At 38.0% G+C, this 26,011-nt stretch overlaps 1 protein-coding gene across 1 annotated transcript in view; it reads left to right on the forward strand.

Annotated features, from left to right (window-relative positions):
• Window positions 1–26,011, forward strand: part of Naa15 (N-alpha-acetyltransferase 15, NatA auxiliary subunit) — a 73,416-nt gene that overhangs the window by 23,373 nt on the left and 24,032 nt on the right. The window contains exons 2-12 of the mRNA XM_052730087.1: window positions 4,525–4,609; window positions 7,548–7,652; window positions 10,194–10,351; window positions 11,169–11,303; window positions 12,573–12,726; window positions 14,427–14,546; window positions 17,315–17,410; window positions 17,530–17,636; window positions 19,955–20,027; window positions 24,076–24,245; window positions 25,609–25,761. Coding sequence (XP_052586047.1) covers window positions 4,525–4,609; window positions 7,548–7,652; window positions 10,194–10,351; window positions 11,169–11,303; window positions 12,573–12,726; window positions 14,427–14,546; window positions 17,315–17,410; window positions 17,530–17,636; window positions 19,955–20,027; window positions 24,076–24,245; window positions 25,609–25,761 — 1,356 coding nt within the window. The remainder of the gene's footprint in view (window positions 1–4,524; window positions 4,610–7,547; window positions 7,653–10,193; window positions 10,352–11,168; window positions 11,304–12,572; window positions 12,727–14,426; window positions 14,547–17,314; window positions 17,411–17,529; window positions 17,637–19,954; window positions 20,028–24,075; window positions 24,246–25,608; window positions 25,762–26,011) is intronic.

Here is a 26,011-nt window from a genome sequence, read left to right on the forward strand (position 1 = left end):
TATTTTTGGTTTTTGGTTTTTCAGACAGGGTTTCTCCATGTAGTTTTGGTGTTGCCTGTCCAGGATCTGCTCTGTAGACCAGACTGGCCTTGAACTCGCAGAGATCCGCCTGCATCTGGCTCCTGAGTGCTGGGATTAAAGGTGTGTGCCACCACTGCCTGGCACACCTGACTTTTTATATTTGTTTTTTATTAATATTTTTTGGGGAGGGTTGGAGAGGGAGAGGTGAGTGCAGGTGCCTGTGGAAACCAGACATTGGATACCTCTGGAGCTGGGTTTACAGGTGCTTATGGGCCACCCAGTGGAGATGCTGGGAACCTAACTCAGGTTCTCTGCAAGTTCAATATGAGCCCTGAACCATTGAACCGTCTCTCCAGCCTTTCTCTTTTTATTCTTTCTTTAGCTGGATCCACCTTATTTCCTCCCTTCCTCTTTATTATTCTTCGCATTTTTTTCTTTTTTTCTTTTTTTTTTTCTTTTTTTTTGGTTTTTCGAGACAGGGTTTCTCTGTGTAGCTTTGCGCCTTTCCTGGAACTCACTTGGTAGCCCAGGCTGGCCTCGAACTCACAGAGATCCGCCTGGCTCTGCCTCCCGAGTGCTGGGATTAAAGGCGTGCGCCACCACTGCCCGGCCACATTTTTTTCTTAAGAGTTTCTTTTAGATTTAAAAAATATTTTTTTAAAGATTTATTTATTTATTATGTATACAGTGTTCTGTTTGCATGTATCCTTGCAGGCCAGAAGAGGGAGCCAGATCTCATTACAGATGGTTGTGAACCATCATATGGGTGCTGGGAATTGAATTCAGGACTTCTGGAAGAACAGCCAGTGTTCTTAACCTCTGAGCCATCTCTCCAGCCCTTAAAAAATATTTTATGTGTATATTTTGCCTGTATATATATGTGTGCACCACATGGGTTCTGGTGTCTGCGGGGGTCAGAAGAAGGTGTTGGTTCCTGGGAACAGGAATTAGAGATGGTTATTAACTGTTGTGTGGGTTCTGGGAGTCAAACCTGGATCCTCTGTAAGAACAAGTGCTCTTAACCACTGAGCCATCTTTCTTTTAGAAAAATGATTTATTTATTTTCATTTTATGTGCATTGGTGTTTTGCCTGTATATATGTCCATTGTGAGGGTGTCAGATCCCCTGGAACTGGAGCTTCACACAGTTGTGAGCTGCCATGTGGGTGCTGGGAATTGAACTTGGGTCCTCTGGGAGAACAGTCAGTGCTCTTAACCACTGAGCCATCTCTCCAGCCTCCCTGAGCCATCTTTCTAGTCCCACTTTTCCTCTTTTTGTTACTCCCCATTTTGTTTAATTGCTGGTCTTCTGTTTTTTATCTGTTGCTCTAATACTAATCTTAATCTGTATGTATCTTTTCCATTTTTACTTTAGTTAATGAGAATCTAAGCATGCTTTATACTGTTTTTGTCCTTTACCTCCCTTCCAAATGATTGGAGTTGAAGGGATGGATTTTTATGTTTACTGTATTTCCACAGTAGACTATCCTTTGGTTGTGTTTATGTCAAAAAATGGTATTGTATTCTCAAACAAATACTAGAGAGCAAGCCTAGTGCATTGATTGTGAGCTGAGGGCTTAGATGTGAGCTGCACCTCCAGTCCAGTGGGGAGGAACTCTACCTTACTATAATCCAGTCCCTCTTGAGTATTGCAAATAGTTGTACTGAAACAACAGTGTGATTAAGTAAAAAATCCCACCAACCACCAAATCTCACGATAGAGACACATGAAACATGGAAAATCAGAACATAAGACTTCACAATTACTAATTCTACAGTAGTCTACTCTGTGAAAGTAAGGTGGAATCCTGAATAATTGAAAAGAACAATTATAAGACTAGACAATAAAATCAGAGTACACAGATTTCTGAATCAGTTCAAAGAGAACAGAAGCAGACAGGTCAATAAGGACACCAGTACAATCTGAAAGTGGAATTGAACAGAAATACTGAAAAAATTGGAGTTTTGGAACTAAAAAGGTTAATTGAGTAAAACAATTCTAGAAAGCTTCACTTACAGAGTAAATAACTTAAGAATATGAGGACATACCAGGTGTGGTGTCCCACGCCTTTAATCTCAGCACTCAGGAGCAGAGGCAGGTAGATCTCTAAGTTTGAGGCCTCCATAGTAAGTTCCAGGACACCCAGGGCTACACAGAAAAACCGTGTCTGAAAAAACAAAGCAAAATGAAAGACTAGGAGGGCTTGAAGACAAGGGAGGAGAATTAGAACAGTCAGACAATGGCACAAATAAAATAGAGTACGCGTGTATTAGATGTGTGGGACATCTGGGCACCGTGGGCGTAGATAGAGAAGTTCGGGTTAAAGGCATAGAACACATATTCAGTAAAATCACAGCCGGAAGTGTATAAAACCCAGGGAAAGAGCTGGCCAGGTAGATAAGAGTCACCCCAACAGAAAAGACAGGAAAAGAGCCTCCTTACATTCTGTGGTAAGCACACAGAACAAAGGTTGAAAACTAGCATGGTGCTGGTGGCTCACGCCTTTAATCCCAGCATTCGGGAGGCAGAGGCCAGCCTGGTCTACAGAGTGAGTTCTAGGGCAGAGAGGGCTACACAGAGAAACCCTGTCTCAAAGCCAGGAAAAAAAATAATAATTAAAAAAAAAAAAAAAAAAGCTTGCAAGCTGCAAGAGACAGGCTTCAAGTCATCCATAAAGGCAAATCCATCAGAATAACAGTGGATTTCTCAACAGAAGCTCTGAAAATCCAGAGGGCACAAACCAATATATATATATCAAAGTCTGAAAGACAATAACTGCTGATCTAGCAAAGTCATCCTTCATAATTGAAGAAAAAAAATAACACTTTCTATTATAAACACAAACTAAAGGAATTTACTAAAGACCATTTAGTGGCACCACAGAAAATATTTCAAGGAATCCTAAACATCAGAGAGAAAGATAAGCACATCCTGGAGGACACAAGAAGGATAAATAAAGTGCTACTAGAACGTAAATAAGCAGATAAGGATGAAAATATCAATACAAACATAACACAGTGGCAGGTATGAATACATAGCTCTGAATGCTTATGGTTTCAGTTTCTTACTAAAAGGCACAGGTTAGCAGACCAGGTTACAAGACAGAATCCATCTGTTTGTTGTCTAAGAGAAATCTCACTGGAGGAGAAGCACACTGTCTTAGTGTGAAAGATGGAAAAAGATACTTCTTCTTTTGGGGGTGGGGGGGAGTTCAAATCAGAGTTTCTCCGTGTAGTAGACCAGGCTGGCCTTGAACTCACAGAGATCTGTCTACTTCCACCCTCTGATTGCTGGGATTAAAGGTATGGACCATCACCACCCGGCCAGAAAAAGATACTTCAAGAAATGGAACTAGAAATCAAGCAGGTGTAGCAATATTTATTTCTGACAAAATAGACTTGGAATCATAGTCCTTTTCCTGTGACTTTTTTTTTCTTCTTCTCCTCTCTCCTGCCCCTTTCCATTTTCCTTTCTTCCACTCCCTTTTTCTATGACACCCCAATATGCTGTGGTGAAGGTTCTGCTTTTCAGTCATTTGGCTTGTACTTATTTGGTCCACTTAGCTTAAAAGACTACCTTGGTTAGAAAGTGTAATATAGAAACATAATTCCTGTTTCTTTCTCCCTCTCCCTCCCTCCCTCTCTCCCTCCCTCTCTCTCTCTCCCTCTCTCTCTTCCTTTCTTTCTTTGTTGTTGTTGTTTGTATGGTGTTTTGATACAGAGTGTCACTATATAGACTAGGCTGGCCTCAAACACCCAGAACCCATCTGCTTTTGCCTCTTGAGTGCTGGGATTAAAGGTGTACACCACCATGCCTGGTCTGTCCCTTTTAAATCATACTTACTTTTCCTTTGACTCAGTTACCAGATTTTTAAAAATGAGCTTATGCCTTTTCAGATCTATCTTTCACTTTGTCCTGCTTTTAATTTTTTGTATTTAAGCCTTTCAACTTTTGGTGATAGAGCTTTGGGTGTGGCAGGCAAGTGCTGTGCCGCTGGATTACCTCTTCATCCCCTTTTGGGTGTGGCAGGCAAGTGCCGTGCCGCTGGATTACATCTTCATCCCCTTTTGGGTGTGGCAGGCAAGCGCTGTGCCGCTGGGTTACATCTTCATCCCCTTTTGGGTGTGGCAGGCAAGCGCTGTGCCGCTGGGTTACATCTGCATCCCCTTTTGGGTGTGGCAGGCAAGCGCTGTGCCGCTGGATTACATCTGCATCCCCTTTTGGGTGTGGCAGGCAAGTGCTGTGCCGCTGGATTACATCTGTATCCCCTTTTGGGTGTGGCAGGCAAGTGCTGTGCCGCTGGATTACATCTGTATCCCCTTTTGGGTGTGGCAGGCAAGTGCTGTGCCGCTGGATTACATCTGCATCCCCTTTTGGTGACCGTTTAGTAGGACTTAGAAGAGTCTGAGAAAACATTCTGCTTAATAGCATAAAAACTTAATAATGAACTTGGGAAATTTCTGCATTTACTGACAAACTGACATACTTTCTTTTTTTTGACAGAGATGTTATGAACATAAACAGTATAGAAATGGATTGAAGTTCTGTAAACAAATCCTTTCCAATCCCAAATTTGCAGAGCATGGAGGTAAGGACAAATACTGTGCACCTGTAACTAGATTTGGCATTATTGAATGACTGTCGGTCTTCCCTTATTTTGCCCTGTATTCAGCTGTAGACCATTAACTCTTTATGAGAAGATAAAATTTAATAATGAATTTAGAATTAAATACCAAGAAAATGATAGCACACTCAATTTAAGTTTTGGTTTCTTCTTATTTCAGTATTAGCTCTTCTACTAGAGCTAATGGAAAGGTAGAAGAGCCCATTTAGGCCAGATGCTTGTTTTAATTAATGTGTTTATAAGGAAGTTTTACTTTAGAACTTTGAGCTGGACAAATTTTATTCTTTACCATAAGCTTGTCAGAGGATGGCCATTTAGTTTCTTATTTATATTGTATCTTAATTAGCTCATCCCGCTGAGTCATGGTTAAGACATTTGTATTTACAGCCAGATGTATATAGCTTTTGTGTAAATAATGGTGGTGATTAGATATTTGTAGAACGGTTGGTGAGTATGTGACTAAACTTGTAAAGAAATAAAAGGAAAATAACGTTTTGTGGGTCTGATATCGATAGCTTTGGGAACCATGACTCATTAGTAATGAATTGACATTGTGTGTTGAGGAGGAGAGGTTGACAGTTCACTCTGAAGTTTTCATCCTTCCTTCTCTTCATGTATTATGATTTCCTATGCTTGGGCTTTTACCATGCTGCAGTCTGGAGATGGAAGCAGTGAGTCAAAAGACTTACACTGATCTCCTTTCCTTGAAAACCTTCTTCAGTTGTTACCTGGATAGTAGGTTCTTTTTTATTCCATTGCTCATGTATGCGTTCTGGTAATGGAGCTTCTAATTTAATCATGATAGCTTCATTATCAGAAAGTGTAATAGCTCATAATTTTAGAGTAGTTTTCCCCTCTCTTTTTTTCTAAAACATTTTAGGAAGAAATAACATCTCCCTGATATTTTAACAGACTGAAATTAGGTTGAATATGAAGTATCACAACTTCACTGGACATACTTTTAGACAGATAACACCTGAGGGCTTTATTTTGTTAGTTTGTGAGAGCAGAATTCCTGCTGGTTTGTAATCCATGGTCGTGCTGCCATCTTCATCTAGGTGCAAGGGTTACGGGTGCACACGACATCTGGCCCCATACGTATCTTTATTCTTTCCTTCCTATATATAGTTCTCAATTTTTTTTTTTTTTTTGGTTTTTTTGAGACAGGGTTTCTCTGTGTAACCCTGGCTGTTCTGAAATTTGCTTTGTAGACCAAGCTGGCCTTGAACTCAAAGAGATCAGCCTGCCTCTGTTAGGGTTAAAGGCTTGCGCCACTACCACCCGCTATAGTTCTAAAATTTGATCTTAAAAATTAGGCAAATCACAGTATTTGTTTTAACTCTCATAGGATTATGTATTATAAAAATTTGGAATACCTTTTCTTGTTTGAAAAGTTACTATTTCCTACAATACTCTTTTTTTTCTTTTTTTTAATCTATTTTTTTAAATTTAATTTTTCTTTATGTGCATTGGCATTTTGCCTACATGTATATGTGTGTGAGGGTGTCAGAAGTCCTCGGACTGGAGTTACAGACAGGTGTGAGCTGTCTTGTGGGTGCTGGGAATTGAACCTGGGTCCTTTGGAAGAGAAGCCAGTGCCACTGAGCCATCTCACCAGCTCCTCTTTCCCCACCTGTGCTCTCAAACTGGTGATTGGAAATGGTGAGCTTCTGACATCTTTAACTGTGTTCGTTATAGTAATCCTAAAGACTCAATAATAAATTTCTGAAAATCAGAGATGTAGGGGATGTGTAGGTGGCAGGGTAACGTACTTGCTAAAGCAGACATGAAGATCTGAGTTGAAATTCCTCTAAACCACAAGAAAAGCTAGACAGAGCAGTGTGCAACCTTGTAATCCAAGAACACTTATGGGAGATAAGAAGCAAAGACAGGAGAATCTCAGGAAGCTGAGAGACCAACTATTTAGGCATACACAGTTGCAAATAACAATAAGGCTTTGCTTCAAACAAGATTGAAAGCAAGGACAGAAACCCAAGGTTCTCCTCTGACCTCAACACGTGTGCTAGTGCATGCAAGTGCCTTCATACAAACACATAGAAATACACAAGTCATAAACACACAAAATCAGAACTGTAGATGATTTATGTGTGTCTTAATGAAGAATTGATTTAGCCTTCATACAGCTTAGATTCATAAAAATGAAGTCTGTTTTCAAGATAGTATTTCCTATTTTAAAGGAATAGGTATATAGTCAGTCTCATGAATTTCCCTGAGAATGCCAGTAGAGTGATTATTACTAGATAGTCTGCCTAGTCAGATGTTGGTGCATTTTGTATTCTTATCTCCCCCCCCCCCCCCCCCCCCCCCCCCCCCCCCCCCCCCCGAGACAGGGTTTCACTGTGTTGTCCTAGCCAACCAGGAAATTTTATATATAGATGTATGTCCTGACCTCAAACTTACAAGAGGTCTGACTGTCTGCTTCTGCCTTCTGAGTGTTGGAATTAAAGACATGCCACCATACCCGGTTAGATTTTTTTTTTTTCAATGATTTTTCAAGACAGGGTTTCTCTGTGTAGCTTTGCGCCTTTCCTGGAACTCGCTTTGTAGCCCAGGCTGGCCTCGAACTCCCAGAGAATCGCCTGCCTCTGCCTCCTGAGTGCTGGGATTAAAGGCGTGCGCCACCAATGCCCGGCCCTACCCGGTTAGGTTTTATCTTAAATTTATTCTTTTAAAAAACAAATCGGTGAGAACCTGCAAGAACAGAATATAGAGGTTTTTGCTTAGTTACCTTGTTGGTTTTTGAAAATATTTTAATTCTGTACAAGCCTGGAAACATCTTATTAATCTTGAAATGTTTGTGCTGGTTGTTTTTGAGATTATAGCTATTTCTTATTGATTACTTTCTTCTACCTTCTTTTTTTTTTCTTTGTTATTAAACCAGAAACTCTGGCTATGAAAGGATTAACGTTGAACTGTCTGGGAAAAAAGGAAGAAGCTTATGAATTGGTTCGCAGAGGTTTGAGAAATGACTTGAAGAGTCATGTGTGTATCCTTTTGAAAAGTATTTAAAGATTGAGTAGCTGTTTTGATATAAGAATGCAAACTGAGTCAAGAAATGTAGATCCCTCTTACCATGAGGAAGTGGTTTTTTTTTCTTAAACTGAAAACAACTGTCATGATTCAGGGAGCTTTTTTTCATATAACCACTGCATTTTAACAATACATGTGCGATACACTGTATTTGTGGAAGCTCTTCTTATTTTGGGAGGGGCCATTGCTATGGCTTGAATATTTATATCCCTCTAAATTCACATGTTGAAGCCTAGTCACTGGAGTGATGGTATTAGGAGGTAGGGTTGTTTAAAAAGTGAGTAGGGTGTACTTTCATATAAAAGCCCCTTTGCCACATGAGGATACAGTTAGCATATACCATCTATGAAGGAGAGAGCAAGACTCACTAGATAATGGATATTCAGAAGTAGTATGAACAGCAGATTTCTTCTGTTGATATATTACCCAGTTTAAGTAAGGTATTTTGTTCTAGCAGACTGAATGGTCGAAGACAGTGATTTCATTCACCCCTGATCGTAACTTTAGAGAGGCTATACTATAAGGAATATTAAAGAACCTATACTATATTGATGAACTTCACTTAGACCGAAGCCCTACTCAGCCTCTTCTGTTATATTAGGACTCAGTTTCCTCATTTGTGAAATGGGGATATTCATATTCTAGTGGTTGTGGCGACTTAATGTTGAAATATATAACAAAATTGTGTTATATATTTGTGTTAAAATTTGTGTTAAGGGGTTGATAAGAGCTGTATTTGAGTAGAAATGTATGAGGGAAAACAAAGGGAAAAATGTATTTTGGTAGTTTTCAGTCTCTAATATGGATTCCTGTACTTGTTTTGTGGGCTGGCATGATTTAAGAGCTGAGTCATTTAGCACATTTTCATATATGTTTAACAGTCTATTAGGATAGTACAGGTGAAGTAAATAGTCTGTTAAAGGAAAGTACTAGATACCTAGCTAGAACATTTTGAGTGTATATAAAACATGGCTTGTTCAAAGAAGTACCACTAGTCCTGCAAAGCAGAAGTGTGTCAAGAAGAGTGTGATCAGGGACTAGAGAGGTAAGCCAGGGCTCAGCCGTATAGTTGTAGATACCCTCCCATTCTGCTCTGGGTTTACTTACTCACAGTAGATGTAGCTCACTTAAATTACTATTTTTTAGATTAATTTTTATGTGTATGAGTCTTTTGCCTGCATGTATGCATTTACACCACATGCCTGCCTGGTGCCCTTGGGAGCCAGAAGAGGGTGTCAGATCCTCTGGAACTGGAGTTACTAATGATGTGAGCCACCACATAGGTGCTGGGAAATGAACCCAGGTCCACTGCAAGATCAACAAGTGCTCTAAATCACTGAGCCGCCTCTCTAGTTCTCTGACGAACTTTCTAGGAAAGTTAAACTCCTTAAAGATGATAGCCTGTTTAGGAGAAAGGATTAAAAGACACATTATTTTGGTTTTTATTTTTTGGGTTTTAAGAGTAGAAGATAGAATTAAAAAAAAGACCAAAGGGGTAGTAGGATTGAGCGACTATAGTGATACAGTAAAAAGGGCTTATACTAGATGAGACCCCCTCCCCTCTCTCTCTCAATAGGGTTTCTCTGTGTCGCCTCAGCTCTGCTGCAACTCTGTAGGCCAGGCTGTCCTTGAACTCAGAGATCTGCCTACCTCTGCTTCCTGAATGCTGGGATTAAAGGCATGTATCATCATGCCCGGCTATATAATATTCTTATAACCAACTGTCAGTTTCCTTGCTTATCTATTTCCTTTAATAAACTATAAGATCTCTGAATGTAGGAAATAAACCCCAGTTATTGAGAATTTGTATCAATTCTTTTTTAAGTTAGTGTTTTGGTTTTATATGTGATTGAGTTTTGGGAACTTTGTGCCATGTAGAAGCATTATCCGAAAGACCTTTTAGCCAAAGGAAAGCCCTTCAGGATGTCATATAATAAATACATCATGGCCTAGTTCTTCCCTTTCCTTTCAATGCTAAAGATTGTTCCTTACATTTACTTGGTGTTTGCTTTGTGTCAGCCAGTGAGTACTTTCATGAATATTATTTCAGTTAGTTATCCTTGTTTTGCTCTGCTGTGTAGATATTTTTATTTACATTTTGTAAATGAGAAACAAAATAAAGCTAATTTCTTTGAGGTTATAGTGTTAATAAAGCAGGTTAGACCTAATTGTCTGGCTTCAAATGCTGTGTTCTTTTCTGTTTGTTAAATTCTCTTTTATCTGTGTATTCTTTCCCTGTGTCCCCATTTACATTCAGAAATTTACAAATGTTAGCTTTTCAGATTTCTTGGGAGATTGTTTGGTGTGTATGTGTAAAACATTTTTTTTTGTTGTTGTTTGAAAGGTTTCACTATGTACCCCTGGCTGACCTAAAACTCAACAGAAGTCTGTCTCTCTTTGCTTCCTGAGTGCTGAGATTTAAGTCATGTGCTTTCATACCTGTCTGAGAATAGTATTTCTTGACATCTAGGTTACATCCTTAACTAAGTTCCTTTAGGTTGGCATGTTTATGGCCTTCTTCAGAGGTCAGACAAGAAATACGATGAAGCCATTAAGTGCTACAGAAATGCACTGAAATGGGACAAGGACAATCTTCAGATCTTAAGAGATCTTTCCCTACTACAGATTCAAATGCGAGATCTTGAGGGTTATAGGGTAAGTAAAATAGTTATTTTCTACTTTATCACAAGAGAAAAATCTTGTCACTTAGAACATTTAATATATTCTGGTAAGGAAATTTTTCTTTCCATTTTTTGAAAGAAATTGAACTAACTGTGCCCCCCTTAGTGATTACACCAGTGATTGGAACAGTTAGATCTTAAAAACAAATCATTTTGAGATAGAGTAGGAGTACTGTGTATGTTGTTACTTATTTTGTTAAACATTAATACTCAGGTAGAATGTTGCTATTAGTATTTTATAACTATAGTCTTTCGTTACTTTTTGTAAAGTAAGTTTTAAATTTTTTTGTTTGTCTCTTTATATTCATTGAGATTTAATACAGTTTAGTAGCTTCTGTCTAACCCTTAAATCAGTAGTAGGTTTATTATTTCCTCTTTAATATTCTATTTCTTCATGGTAGTGCTCGCCAAGCTGCTTTCTTTACATGCCTTAATTAAACACTTGGGGTGAACTTTCTAAAGAATTTCATTTGCTGCTTTTGCTGAGGAGATCAGGAAATAAGAAGGATATCTGGTATCAAGTTAAGAAAAATACCATAAGATTAGAACAGGAGGCTTCAAAGTATTTATTTGTCTCTATACAGCTATATAATATTAGATGTTGAAATTTTTCTAAAATCGTTACCAGAATTGTGTTAACAGAAGGAATATTTGTGAAGCAAATTAATATGATCTTTTGTTTTCTTAGGGCCCTGAGGATTAAACTCGGGGCCTTGTGTGCTAGTCAATGGAGAAGTGTTTGCTTTAACTGTAAACCTAAGCATATGTTCTGTTTTTTCTACCCCGTGAAGGAAACAAGATACCAGTTGCTTCAGCTTCGACCTGCCCAGAGAGCATCATGGATTGGTTATGCTATTGCTTACCATTTATTAGAAGACTATGAAATGGCAGCAAAAATTTTAGAAGAATTTAGGAAAACACAGCAGGTAATAACAAGCTAGTTTATTGTGTCTGATTTTTAAGTATAACTAAAAGAAAGAAGTTTATCTAGTTTAGCTAACATTTTATTTGGAAATAGCTTCAAACTGTTCACTGTTTGAACTGTTAAAAGAGCAGTAGAAAATCTATAGGAATCACCTGTATTTAATGGTAAACACGTGTGGTACATGTAATTTAAAATGTTTACAGTTAATATCTGTGCTTAATGATTACAGACATACTCTTTACATACTTCACAGTGCTCCTAAGAATTATTGTAATTGTTATAACTGCAGATGGTATCACAGATTATCAAAATTAGAGTTATTTTTAAGCTGTGGTACATAGTGAAAATGGTCTTAATTATTTTCTTTCTAACAATTTTTTTTCAATTCCATTGTCTGGTTTGGAGGCATAATTGTCATGTAGTGATCATTTCTCTGGAGTCTATATGAAATAATTTTAAATAATTTGTATTTTCTGGGGCTGGAGAGATGCCTCAGTGGTTAAGAGCACTGATTGCTCTTCCAGAGGACCTGGGTTCAATTCCCAGCACCTACATGACAGCTCACACTTGTCTGTAATTCCAGTTCCAGGGGATCCAACACCCATGGCAAAACACCAGTGCACATAATACAAATAAATAAATAAGAAGGATTTGTATTTTCTGCTATTAATTATTTTGCTGAGCATGCAGTAATGTTTTTGGAACATTCCTTAGTTTGGATTTGTTTGCCTTCCCTCATTGTTAGTTAAAACTGCACTTCTCACAGAAATCCACAGAGAAGATGGTTGTTTCTCAGTTCAGCACATCAACTGGTATATAATTTATCCATTCCATTTTATTGCTGTTAGGATGGTATTTGCAACTTTAAACTTGTTTTACTTTTTATTTACAAACAACCTAAGACCAAACAGCTCATCTGTCATCAGATTTTGACCACTAGCCTTTAGCATTCACTGTGTGGCTCAGCTGTTAAAATTGGGCTATGAAGTAGGGATTCTCTGACTACACCATTTTTTTCTAGATTTTTTTTAATTTGCATTCTATTGCTAACAGATTTCCCTCTTTCCGTTTATTTATTGTATATCTGAACTTGTGGGTTATTATATTTCAATTTATTATAAGCTTTTATTAACATTTCATAAACAGATATTTAGGAATTTTAAAAGTATTGCTGTTAACAAGGTATTATCTTTTTGTTTGGGGTGTGTAAATAATTTTCTAATGCAAAAATAAAATTCTTATTGTTAGCATTCCTTGTATCTACATGCAGACATCTCCTGATAAAGTGGATTATGAGTATAGTGAACTCCTTTTATATCAAAATCAAGTTCTTCGGGAAGCAGGTCTCTATAGAGAAGCCTTGGAACATCTTTGTACTTATGAAAAGCAGATTTGTGATAAACTTGCTGTAGAAGAAACCAAAGGTATTTTAAAAACTGTAACTTTTAATTATAGCCAAGAGTGGGCTGAAAATTCATAGTTGCTGCTGACAGTTGCATATAATTCAGTTTGTTGATGGGGAAATATGTGTATCATTCATGCATTTTGAATAATTTGTGATGTAGGAAAATATACATTAAATGAACATTGTTGATTGAGGAGAAAAATCCACAAAAATTCATTTAATAAAATGACTTTGGTAAAGTGTTTTTGTTTTTGATTTTTCATTGTCTTTAAAGGGGGCTATGCTTTGTCCTCTTGGCTGGTCTCAAACCCCTGGGCTCAGTGGTCCTTATTCTCTAGCTGGGAGTAATTGAGACTACAGGGTTAGGCTAACACCCAGTGTGAACATTCACTCTGTAAAGAACCCTTGTATTGATAATACAGGGCTGGGGATATAGCTCAGATGTAGAGTACTAGCCTAGCATGTATGAGGCCTTGAGTTTGAATTCCTAGTACTGCAAAAAAAGGAAAAGAAATCACTATAAAATTTGGTCAAAACACAGGAGACAGTTGTAATTTTATAAAACAAGATTAACTATTTTAGAAATAACTCATTGGAAAAATTACAGTGTAAGTACTGTATGCCAGATTTTATTACCAGTATTATATATTTATAAATTAGTCCTTACTAAAATATGTAGAGGAAGCTGAATGTAGTGGTGCACTCCTACAATCCTACACTGAAGGGACTAAGGCAGGATCAGGAGTTTGAGGCTAGCCTGGATTCTACAGCAAAATCCTGTCTCAACTGGACCCCCTCCTCCCCCCAAAAACAAAAACCCCCCCAAAACAAAAAAATTCAACAACAAAAATAAACTAAAAGAGAAAGAATTCCCAGATCTCTTTATGGTTTATCTGAATTTCTTTGAAAAAATAGAAAAACCATAAATTCTAGATGGAAAGGAACACGGTTTGTATTCTTTTGTGATAGAAGAGGTAGGTCCTTAAATAAATGTCTCCAAATGCTACCATTTATTCCTAGGCTGAGAAAAAGAGAGCTTTATAGTTCTTACTCATTTGTTGGTTGGTTGGTTGGTTGATTGATTGATTTGAGACCAGGTCCTTTTATGTTGTGATAGGTTAGCCTTTCCAGCTGTTCTGTTGGTGTTCTGGCTTGGCTTCTTAAGACTGAATGTCTCTTGAGTGCATTGTTGGGTGTTTTACAGTATTCAGAGCTTTGTCTTGTTAGAAGAGCAAACAAAATATCTTTAATTATTGTCAGATTTACTTTGAGAACCCAGCCACATGTTAAGGTTCAAAGTCTTAATTTTTACAACACTCTGAAAGACCCTTCACAAATTTACTTAAGTTATATCTGCTTTAAAATACTGAAAATAGCCGGGCAGTGGTGGCGCACGCCTTTAATCCCAGCACTCGGGAGGCAGAGGCTGGCGGATCTCTGTGAGTTCGAGGCCAGCCTGGGCTACCAAGTGAGTTCCAGGAAAGGCGCAAAGCTACACAGAGAAAAACCAAAAAAAAAAAAAAAAAAAAAAAAAAAAAAAAAAAAAAAAAATACTGAAAACAGTAGTGACTTACTTGATCATTCAAAGCAGGATAGGGACTCTGGGAACTCAGAAGAACACTGTCCACTGTCAAACATTAATTCAAAACCAGACTTTAAAGAGAAATTTTGTGGGAAAATTTCCTTGGGTATTTTAATTATTGTCTTTTTGTTAAATAGGGGAACTTCTGTTGCAGCTGTGTCGTTTGGAAGATGCTGCTGATGTTTATAGAGGATTACAAGAACGGAACCCTGAAAACTGGGCCTATTACAAAGGCTTAGAGAAAGCACTGAAGCCAGGTAGCGTCCTTATAGTCACTGTTTTTATTCTTTTCTTTTTTCTTTTTTGTCTTTTTTGAGACAGTTTCTCTGTGTTGTCCTGGCTGTCCTGGAACTCACTCTGTAGACCAGGCTGACCTCAAACTCAGACATTTTCCTGCCTCTGCTTCCTGAATGCTGAGATTAAAGGCATGCACCACCACAGCCCAGCTTTTTTTTTTTTTTCTTCTTCATCCTTTTCTTAATGTATGTTTTATTAACGCTTTGTAAAGGGCAACCAAAAAAACAGTGGTTAAGGCTGTACAGAATCTGGAGCCAGACAGTTCTTTAATCGGCACCTAGGAAGTGAATTCCAGGGCTACATAGTGAGACTATGTCTCAAGAAAACTAAACAAACAAAAAGAAGCAGAAATTGGTTCAAGTCTAACATGCTAGATTTTGTTAGTTCATGCTTACAACCTCTGTACTTGAGAGGATGAGGTAGGAGAATCTTGAGTTTGAAGCCAGCCTGGGTTGAAAAAGTAGTTGCAAGGTCAGATTTTATATACTGATACCCAGAAATAACAATGAAACAGTAGGTCCAAAATCTAAATGTATAAGTATACTTCTCAGTCATATAAAAGATTGAGAATATTCTGAAATCTACTTTTACAAGATGATAGAATTGTTTGAAAATGGCCAGTGAGATGACTCAGTGGGTAAAGGTACTTATCATCAAGCCTAATGTGATCTGAGCTTGATACCTGGGATCCACATGGTAGAAGAGACTTGACTCCCAACCTGTGACCTCAAAATGTGTGTGCTCCCACCCCCCAACACACACCACACTCAAATAAGTAAATGCCATAAGTTTAAATTTTTATGTATAAGAGTGATTTGCCTACATGCATGTATGTGTACCACTTTTAATATGCCTGATATCCATGGTGGCCAGAAGTCATCAGGCCCCCTTGGACTGGGATTACAAATGATTGTGAGCTTGCTTGAAATCAAGGCCAGGTCTTCTGGAAGAGCATCCAGTGCTCTTAACCATAGAGCCATTCTCCAGCTCCATAAATTTTTTAGTTAAAAAAAGAAAAAACTGCCAGGCACAATAACACATACCTTAGGAGGCAGAGGCAGACAGATCTCTGTGAATTTGAGGATAGACTGTCTACATAGTGATTTTTAGGCTAGCAAGGGTGATGTAGTGAGGCCTTGTCTTCAAAGAAAGAAAGAAAGAAATGATTTGAAATAACTTATTTCTTGAAAAAGATCTTACTGTGTCTCCCTGGCTGGCCTCAGATTCAGGGATCACCTGCCCCTGCATTCAGAGTACTGATATTAAAAGCATGCGCCATCATACCCAGCCAGAAATAACTTCTGAAAAAAATGATAAATGTGTAGTAGCTTTGAAATCATAAAAGGGAAGTGTAAATTTGTCCTTACTGTAATGGACCTATCTCTGAGGATAGAGACAAGCAGAATCTTTGGTCAGCTGTGGCTGTAGCAGGCAGGGCAGCTTCTACATCCGTTTAAATGTTGTCATGCTTCACGTGCAGCATGGTTTTGTGAGAAGATGTGTTAAATTTCCATCTCTTGCTCTCTCCCATGAATGGGCTAAAACAAATCACTGTATCAGCAACAGCTTTGCATAACCTGCACTCCTTAAAGCAGAAGCTGACACACAGGGAAGAAAACAGGTAAAGTCTAAAAAGTACAAAAAGGAAGAAAGGTGTAGAGGCATCTAAACTGCCAGCTGAGTGACTTCAGCATGCACTATTGGGTACAGGTAATTGGAGAACCAGTTATTCCAAATACTGAGCATAGAAATGATAATGAGATAGAAAACATGAGCTGAGTGTGGTAGTGCATGCCTTTGATCCCACGTTTTAGAAGGAAGAGGCAGGTGAATCTGAGTTTGAGGCCAGCCTGGACTACAGAGTGACAAGCAGGGCTACACAGAGAAACCTTGTCTTGAAAAACAAACACATCAGAAAACTTCACCCACACAATCTGGTTTGACTCAATTCCTCTTAAGGCTGGTATAGTGGGCCATTTCTGATGTTATTGATACATTCAGGAGAAACCTTGCTGGTGATAACTTTAACTGGGAACTTATACTTTCATAGGAACATCATCATTCCGTGTAGATAATGGAGGAATCTAAGATAGAAGGAATTAGAGCCATGAAACATAGCTGCCTGAAGTGGATGCTGGGATCTCAATTTGGAAAATTCTAGATCACAGACCATCCCTTTGTTCCTGAAATAAAGATCTGAACAGATCTGTTAGGACAGAAACCACATCAGACAAAGGGAAATTAGGGTCATGGAAGATTAAACTAACAAATGGCTTTGTGCTGAGAGTAAAAGAAAACAAAGTATGAAGACATGGAAATAAGGGACAGGTACAAATGTTCCAAATAAATCACAGGAAAAACTCAGAACAGAGAAGCCATGGACAGGAACTCAGGTTCTTACAACCACGTCCTGAGAATTTAAATTATTTACTTTGTATGGCTAATGGGTATTTAAAGTATGAAAACAATTGGAAATACTTTAAAATGATTGTTATATTTAATTGGCAAGGTTACACATAATTTTCTTGTACAACTTTCCCTTTTATTTTTCTGTTTGAGACCAGTCTTGCTATGTAGCTCTGATTGGTTTTAAATTTGCTATGTTAGACCAGGCTGGCCTCAATATGCAATATTGAATTACATAAATATGCAATTTGTAATTACAAACAGAAAGAAAGTTTTTTTTTTCTCTCTCTCTTTTTTATTTATTTATTTTTTTGGTCTACAGCTAATATGTTAGAACGGCTAAAAATATATGAGGAGGCCTGGACTAAATATCCCAGAGGACTGGTGCCAAGAAGGCTGCCGTTAAACTTTTTATCTGGTAAGTAGATTAATTGCAAAGGAAAGAAAATGCTATCATGATTTAAGTATGAATATGTGTGTTTATGAAGGCTAATGTATGCATTGTTAAGAGTTGTCAACAGAATCTTTCTCTTCCAGGAGAGAAGTTTAAGGAGTGTTTGGATAGATTCCTAAGGATGAATTTCAGTAAGGGTTGTCCACCTGTCTTCAATACTTTGAGGTCGTTATACAGAGATAAAGAGAAGGTAAAGTCAACCGATGTTCTCTGTGCTCTCCATTACCTGGGCCCAGTACTACCTGTCTTGTGAACCTGTCAGTCTCTTGGCCTGCAATGGGAATGCTTCTAGACCTTTCTCCTTTGTAATCTGTTTGCTCTTTGGTGCTTTAGTGACTTCAGTATTTGCTTTCTTTTCTTCCCTTTAGCTCATACTAACATTTTTTTCTAACTCATTTTTATTGTCAGAAGTGATTTTTTTTCCTTTTTCTTGAAACTAAATTTTAACCTTGTAACCCACCATTTTTTATTCAATAAAAAAGTTCTTCAGAAGAATTTTTTTTTCTTTTTCTTTTTTTTTTCTTTCGGTTTTTTAACAGCTCTGACTATCCTGGAAGTCCCTCTGTAAACCAGGCTGGCCTCTAACTCTCAGAGATCTATCCACCTGTCCCTGTGGCACTAAAGGCGTGTGCGCCACCCTACCCCACCCCACCCCCTGCCCCCCACCCCCTGCCCCCACCCCAGCCTTCAAGTGCTTTTTAAGAGGGCATTTTAATCTTTATGTTGATTGCTTCCTTGCAAGAACAGTGTCATCAAGATATATTGGGTTTGGGCTGGAGAGATGACTCAGTGGTTAAGAGCACTGGCTGCTCTTCCAGAGGACCCAGGTTCAATTCCCAGCACCCACATGGCAGCTCACAACTGTCTGTAACTTCTGTTCCAGGGGTCTGACACCCTGGCACCAGTGCACATAAAATAAAATAAATTATTTTTTTGAATACTGAGTTAAGAACATGAAAGACATTGAAAAGAACTGGAAAGGTGAAAGAAATTCAGCATGTATGACACACAATGTGCATTTACTGCCACTCCTTTCTCTTTTCCTTCCCGTCGGTCACACCCGTAAAATCTAACCTATTCCAGTTTGGAGTAGTGAGAATGGTTTGCGCAGCAGTCTTAAGTCTACAGTCCTATGTTTTATAATTCTCTTCTAGTCTTTTAATAGTATCCAACTTAGAGAAATAAAGTTTTACTTTTACTAAGTTTACCTAATACTGGATTAAATTCTGAATTATGATAGTTCAGTTGTTACTAAATGCACCTAATTCAAACAGTTTGGGGATGACATACTGCATCTTGGTACAAGTGTCTATCCTAACTTGGGAGGAGAGCACAGGTATACTAGAGTAACCTGGCTGTGGCCCTTCCATGCTTGTAGTCCACTCACAAGGAGAACAGCAATAATCCGTTTGTGGGCCATTTAAGAGAGTTTCTTTAGTAATGAAAATCAAATAAATAAATCCTGGTTTTTTGTTTGTTTGTTTTGTTTTGTTTTTTATTTTATTTTTTTTAGATTTGGTGTGGGTATTGTGCTATGTTGCCCAAGCTGGCTCAAATTTCCGGGCTCATTTGATCCTCTTGTCTCAGACACTTGAATAGGACTACAGACATCTGCTACTGTGCTCTGCTTAAATTAGGGAATTAATGAAATAGAGGTACTTCATGCCTCTGAGGAAGTAGTTAAAATTTAGGAGAAAGTACAATCTGGACAGACAGGTATTTTCCTGGACTTTAAGCACTCCATTTTGCTGGGCTTTAGAGTAGTGATGTTTCTCCTGGATTTTGTAAAGAGTTCATTTACCAATTAGGAAAATGCCCTTTTCACATAGTATTTAATTCTTGTTATTTATTTGAGGCCAGACTTAATGTCTCAAGTTTCATGCTTGCTACATAGTTGGGACTGACCTTGATCATAATGGTAGTGAATCCTTCTGCCTTCCCCTCCTACATGCTGGCATTTACATGCATGTGCTGCCATGCTAGGTTATGGCACTTAGTTCTTGATCATAACAGATTATAACTGTTGGTATTCTTTATATGTTTTAAGATCAAAAGTTAATTTAGATCTGAGTTATCTGTAGCATTGCCTTTGTCCAACATTCACTGACTGCTGGTTTAGTAGATGTTTTACTTTCTGTCAGGGAAAGGAACTTAGTAGTAAGGCTTTAGGAGATTGGACCTTCATTTTTAGATTTTTTTATTTGTCTTATTTTATTTTTAAAGACAAGGTGTCTCAGTATAGCCTTGGCTGTCCTGGACTTCAATCTGTATACCAGGTTGGGATTAAACTCACAAAGATCCGCTTGCCTCTGCCTCATGAAGGCTGGGATTAAATTGGTATGCCACCACTGCCTGGCTGAGACTTTTTAGGTTTTTGTCTAGAGGTTAAAGTACTCATAAAGGGAGGGGATATGTTTGGAATATTTGTTTAGTCCTTATATAAGGAACACATTTTGCACAAGAGCAATAACTTTGTTTCATTAAAATGTGCTCATATTTGTACTTTAGGTGGCAATCGTAGAAGAACTAGTAGTTGGTTATGAAACCTCTCTAAAAAGCTGTCGCTTATTTAACCCCAATGGTAAGTACATATGTTTTTAATAGATTATGAAATTATCGTTCAGGTTAGTCTTCATTATTTTGATAGCAAGTATGGTGCATTTAACTTCTTTTCCTATTATGATGAAGATCCATTAATTACAGACAGTGTCATGATAATGTTTTATTAAGAATCATATCAATTTATTAGAAAAAAAACTATGTCAAGTTTAAAGGATCTGTAAAACTTGATTTAGTAATAAAATGATCCTCCATTTGCTCATCACTTGGCTGCAATAATTTTAAACTCATATCCAAACATTTAATCATAGCCTTAACTAATTCCCTCTGTTTTTTACTTTCCTTTTTCCTTTTTAGTTCTTCAAAACAGTGTTTCCTTGTGTAGCCTTGGCTGTCCCGGAACTCCATGTGTAGACCAGACTGGCCTCAAACTCCCAGAGATCCACCTGCCTCTGCCTCTGCCTCTGCCTCATGAGTGCTGGGATTAAAGGTGTGGGCCATCATACCTGGCTTTCCCTCTATTCTTAAATCCCAAGCTTTACATTATTTCATGAATTTTTCAACATATCTTAAGTGAAGTACTTCATTCCAAACAAAGCATGGACATGTAATCCCATCTACTCTAAGTATTTGAGGCAGGAGAATTTTAAGAAGTTCAAAGTCTCTGGGCAAGTGAGAACCTGTTTCAAAATTTTAAAAAAGAAAAAGAGGGTTGCTGATACAGCTTAGTGGTAGAGTATTTGCTTGGTGTGTCTTACCAGGCCGTAGAGTTCAATCTCAAGTATTCTATTGCCCCCCTCCCCCCAAAAAAAACCCACATACAGACATACAAACCAGGATGATACCATCATTATGCTTACAGATTAGCTCAGTCTGTAAAATAATTGTGGCAAGTGTAAAGACCCCCCCCCCCCCCCCAAGTTTGATTTCAATGCTCACATTTAGGAAAAAAAAAAAGCAAGGCCTTGTGGTATGTGTTTATATTCCCAGTACTGGGGAGGATTTATTTGCTAGGTAGCAAGCCTCTGATCCCAGTGAGAGATCCATTGCAACAGAGAAATGACACTTGATGTTGTCCTCTGTCCTCCATGTACATGTGTACTGCTGGGTCACACACAAATAGGTGTGCACATGCACACAGAACAAGTATATCTTTAATTCTTAATAACCAACTGACAGTCACATTTTCAGTTGTATTGCGTTCTGTCTTCCTCCCTTCTAACTCAATCCCTTCATCCTTCCCTTCCTTTCTCCTTTCCCTCTTTTTTCTCCATCCTTTTCTTTTTTCTTCTTCCTTCTTCCAGATTTTTGAGATTAGGGGCTTAATCTTATAATTTAAGATGTTATTGAACTCATGACAGTTGTCTTAGTTAGGATTTCTGTTGCTGTGGTAAATAACCATGACCAAAAAGAACTTCTGGAGAGAAGGGTTTGTTGCAGTTTACAACTCTTAGGTCACCCTCCATCACTGGGGGAAGTCAGGAAGGAGTAAGGTAGCAAGCAGTGTGGAGGCAGGACCTGAAGCCGAGGTCATGGAGCAGTGCTGCTTACTGGCCTGTTTCCTAGGGCTCAGCCTGATGTCTTATGCACCTCTGGACCACCTTCCTGGGAATAGCGCCACTGACAGTGGTCTGAGCCCTTCCACATCAATCACTAATTTAAAAAATGCACTACAGGCCTGCCCACAGGCCTGCCTGGTGGGGGTATTCTCACTTGAGCCTTCCTCTTCCCAAATCACTCAGTTTGTGTCAAGTTGGCATAAAACTTGCCAGCTCAGCAGTACTCCTTCTATAGTCTCTCAAGTGCTTGGATTGTACCACACCCAGCCTTTCCTTTTGTTTGAAGAGCCATGTAACTTACAGAATTTGGTTGTTGTCTTTTATGTCTGTTTTAATTCATGTTTATCATCTCTTGAACCTGTGATTTATTTATTGGCGAATGAATTTTCTTAGTCTAGACTCTGATGAATATATTGTAATGTATACTATTTTTCTGCCCTTAGACATTTTTTTTAAATTGGTAGTTAGATGTAGAAATAGATTGTCTTCTCTGCTTACCATTAGCTACATAGAAAAAGTATGTCAGTAGTTTGCAACCTTCCTAAAGACCCTCATGTTGTGGTGGCCCTAATCAATCCATGAAATTATTTCATTGCTACTTCATAACTATAATTTTGCTACTGTTATGAATAGTAATGTAAATATCTCTGTTTCTTAATGGTCTTAGGCAACCCTTGTGAAAGGGGTCATTTGACCTCCAAAGGGGTTGTGACCCACAGCTTGAGAACTGCTGGTCTAATTCTTTAGTTACAGTACAGTTCAAATGCTGGTCGATAGCTACATGTATATAGCTAATGTCTGTTCTGCTGAACAGGGCATGTAGAGAAACTTGTCTGTTGCTGCAGAACCTTCTAATGCACAGGTTCTGGCTAATCCTTTGGTGAAGATTGATTATATGGCTTTCTTTTTTCTTTTTAAAACATAAACTTGAAAGCCGGGCGGTGGTGGCGCACGCCTTTAATCCCAGCACTCGGGAGGCAGAGCCAGGCGGATCTCTGTGAGTTCGAGGCCAGCCTGGGCTGCCAAGTGAGTTCCAGGAAAGGCGCAAAGCTACACAGAGAAACCCTGTCTCAAAAAACCAAAAAAAAAACAACAAAAAAACAAAAAAAAACATTACCTTGAGTGAGCCAAAATGATTTTCTTCTATTTTTAGACAGATACTGTTATTTTAAAAGCTAGATTTTTTTTCACTTACTACTTGATTTCCAAAAGTTTCTGTTTGTATGGAGAAAAACACAATTTTTTTTTCCCTGTGCTATACTTTGGTTCTTTACCAGTTTTCAAAATGTTGGACTGGTTCATTACATCCTTAAACTTGGCAAGTAGTTTTAGTTAGATGAATTCAGGGCCTGTTGACTCTTGAGTTTAGTCCCCAGATCCCACATGGTAGAGAGCTGAACTTGCTTGAATAAGTTGTCCTCTGACCTCTGCATGTGCACTGTGGGAGGCATACACCCAGACACATACACTCACAACAAATAAATATAATAAATGTTTTAAAAGAGAATAATTTATATTTAAGCATGCCTGATATTTATTTAATTTTACGTGGCTCCATCTTTCAAGTGCTGTGGTGGTAGGTGATAACTTACTCGCTGACAAGATCTTGAGCACTTATCTTGTGCACTACCACTGAAGATCTGGAATCATTTTTCCCACAGAGTTCTGGCTTCAATAGTGGAATAGCCCACCGTGGGACCTGGGGTGCACATTGCTAGTAAGCTGGCCATTGTTTCTAGGTCTCCGAGTAATTTTACAGTACTTTTTAAAAGGCATACCATGGTTTCATTGGTTAATTGTCATGATATTCCTTTGATGATCAGCATTTTTCTACATAGTTTACAAATGTGGAAGAGGCTCAATGACATGCCCACGAATATGCAGCACTTTTGTTGCAGATCTAGCAGATTGGGGAGTTGGTGAGTTCCACTCCTATTATTCGTCCACTGAGCCACCCTGTTTTTATTAGGGAAAATGAGGTCATAGAAATTTATATTTAAGGACAGAATTTTGTGTGAATTGTGTGTTTAACTTTCACATATTCTTATATTAAAATTACATCTTGAAAAAATTACATCTTGAGCTAAATAGAAGAAATATTTTTTGTTTGTCTTACTTTCTTTGGATATTAGCTTTTATTCAGTCTATATAATTGATCTTTACATATTCAACATAATATTAAGACCTAAAAATGTCACCAAAAATAAAATGTCCACATCATAAATATTTATGTGGGTTAGTATATTACTTAGAAACTTAATTAGGTGGTCACGCTTTTCTTTTTAAAATCTTAATATATGCAAGGTATTATGCTAAAGTGCGCTTAAGATACAGAATAGAAAACATGCTTTGGTAGGTTTTAATGTGCTTAGCTGTAGGTTATATCTAGATACATGCATAAACTACATTAACGCTATTTTTCTTATAAATAGAGGGACCAATATGGGGGAGTGGATATTCTCTTAATATTTGTAATATCTAATCTTGATTTCTTCATTCTTTTCTTTCAAGATGATGGAAAGGAGGAGCCACCAACCACATTACTTTGGGTCCAGTACTATTTGGCGCAACATTATGATAAAATTGGTCAGCCATCTATTGCCCTGGAATATATAAATACTGCTATTGAAAGTACACCAACATTGATAGAACTCTTTCTTGTAAAAGCTAAAATCTATAAGGTAAAAACCTTTACCCCCTTTTTTCTTGTAATGATATTAGTCATAATTTTTGTTGTTTTATAGCTTCTAGGTAGAGTAAGTAAAATAAAATTCTTTGAGTTCGATTTATTCTTGGAGCTGTCATGGTCATGTTTATTTGGTCATTAATCAATAACTATACAAACAATACATAAGTGTGTGTGTGTGTGTGTGTGTGTGTGTGTGGTTGTGTGTGTGTGTGTTTACGAGAATGCACTTGTGCCCCCATTATCACTGTATGTATAATTCTGTTTATAGTTATTTACTGTAAAGCGTGTTTCTGCTAATACTTGAATATGGTCACGTGTAAGCATCTGATAATCAAGTGAAACAAATTTATTTTGAATGTACGTGTTACCATCTTTTGACTCAATTCCTGAGCATGAATACATTAGAATCTTCTGTTTTGTGTTCTGACGTCTTAAAGTTGCCTCTTCTCTGTCTTATTTGCCAGTATATCCAGTAATCAGACCTTTTAAAGGAGTTATTGTAAACTAATAATATATTTAGTAAGAAAATAATGGAATTAAATAGTATTTCAAAGCACCCCCCCTTTTTTTTTTTAACTATACTGGGTATTGAATCCAGAGCTTCATACATACTATATAGACATTAACACTGAGTTGCACCCACCTGCAGGTTTTGTTTATTTATTACTAACTTTATTTTATATGAGACATGGTCTTTGTAGTCTAGGCTGGCCTCAAAAGTGGAACTTTTCCTGCCTCAGCCTCCTAGTGCTGGAATTACCAATGTGTACCACCATTCTGTGTCCCAGAACTTTTAAAAATTTTTCTAACATAACATTTATTTATTTTGATGGAGGCGGCATATGGGTTCTATACTGTAGCATGTACATGTAAGTCAGAAGACAACTTATGAGAGTATTCTCTTTTTGCCATGTGGGTAGAAAGGTTTGAACTGGTCATCAGGCTTGGCGACAGTTTCTCTTTACCTGCTAAATGAGCCATCTTGTTTGCTACCCAAATGCTTTAATGCCAAGTTTTACTCAGTTTTGTGGCTTTACCCGATGTATTAGATAAATGAATTATAGTTAGGATAGTGGAGGAGTGTCCATTAATAGCTTTCTGACCTGTGGCTTGCCAGTTCTGCAAGGCAGTGTGAGTTCCAGGAATGTTTCTGTCTTGGCCTCTCTCCGTAATAGGATTAGAGACTCAAGCTACCACAACTGGCTTTTTTACATGGATGCTGGGATGCAAATCCAGGTCTGGAGTCAGAAGAATACCTTTTCTTTCATTTGTTTATTTTAGTTATTTATGGGTCAAAAATGACTTAAGTAAAAATTATCATATTTACTGGTTAATTTTGTTTTTGTACCTTCAAGCATGCTGGGAATATTAAAGAAGCTGCCAGGTGGATGGATGAAGCCCAGGCCCTGGACACAGCAGACAGATTTATTAATTCCAAGTGTGCAAAATACATGTTAAAAGCCAATCTGATTAAAGAGGCTGAAGAAATGTGCTCCAAGTTTACAAGGGTTTGTATGGCTAATGTTCTGGAGTGTAAACAGGCCATAGTTGACTTTGTACTCATACCTTTCTTTCAAAGTTAGTTCTTTTAAGTGTATAGATGTTTTACCTGCATATGTGTCTGTGAACCCTGTGCATGCCTGGTGCCTACCAAGGCCAGAAGTGGGTATTGCATTTCCTTGAACTAGAATTAGAGACAGTCGTGAGCAGCCATGTCAGTGGTGAGAATTAAACCTGAGTCTTCTGGGAGAGCACTCA

The sequence above is a fragment of the Peromyscus californicus genome, unplaced genomic scaffold, assembly GCF_007827085.1.
Source record: "Peromyscus californicus insignis strain IS unplaced genomic scaffold, ASM782708v3 Scaffold_9__1_contigs__length_137607984, whole genome shotgun sequence".
Lineage (NCBI taxonomy): Eukaryota > Metazoa > Chordata > Mammalia > Rodentia > Cricetidae > Peromyscus > Peromyscus californicus.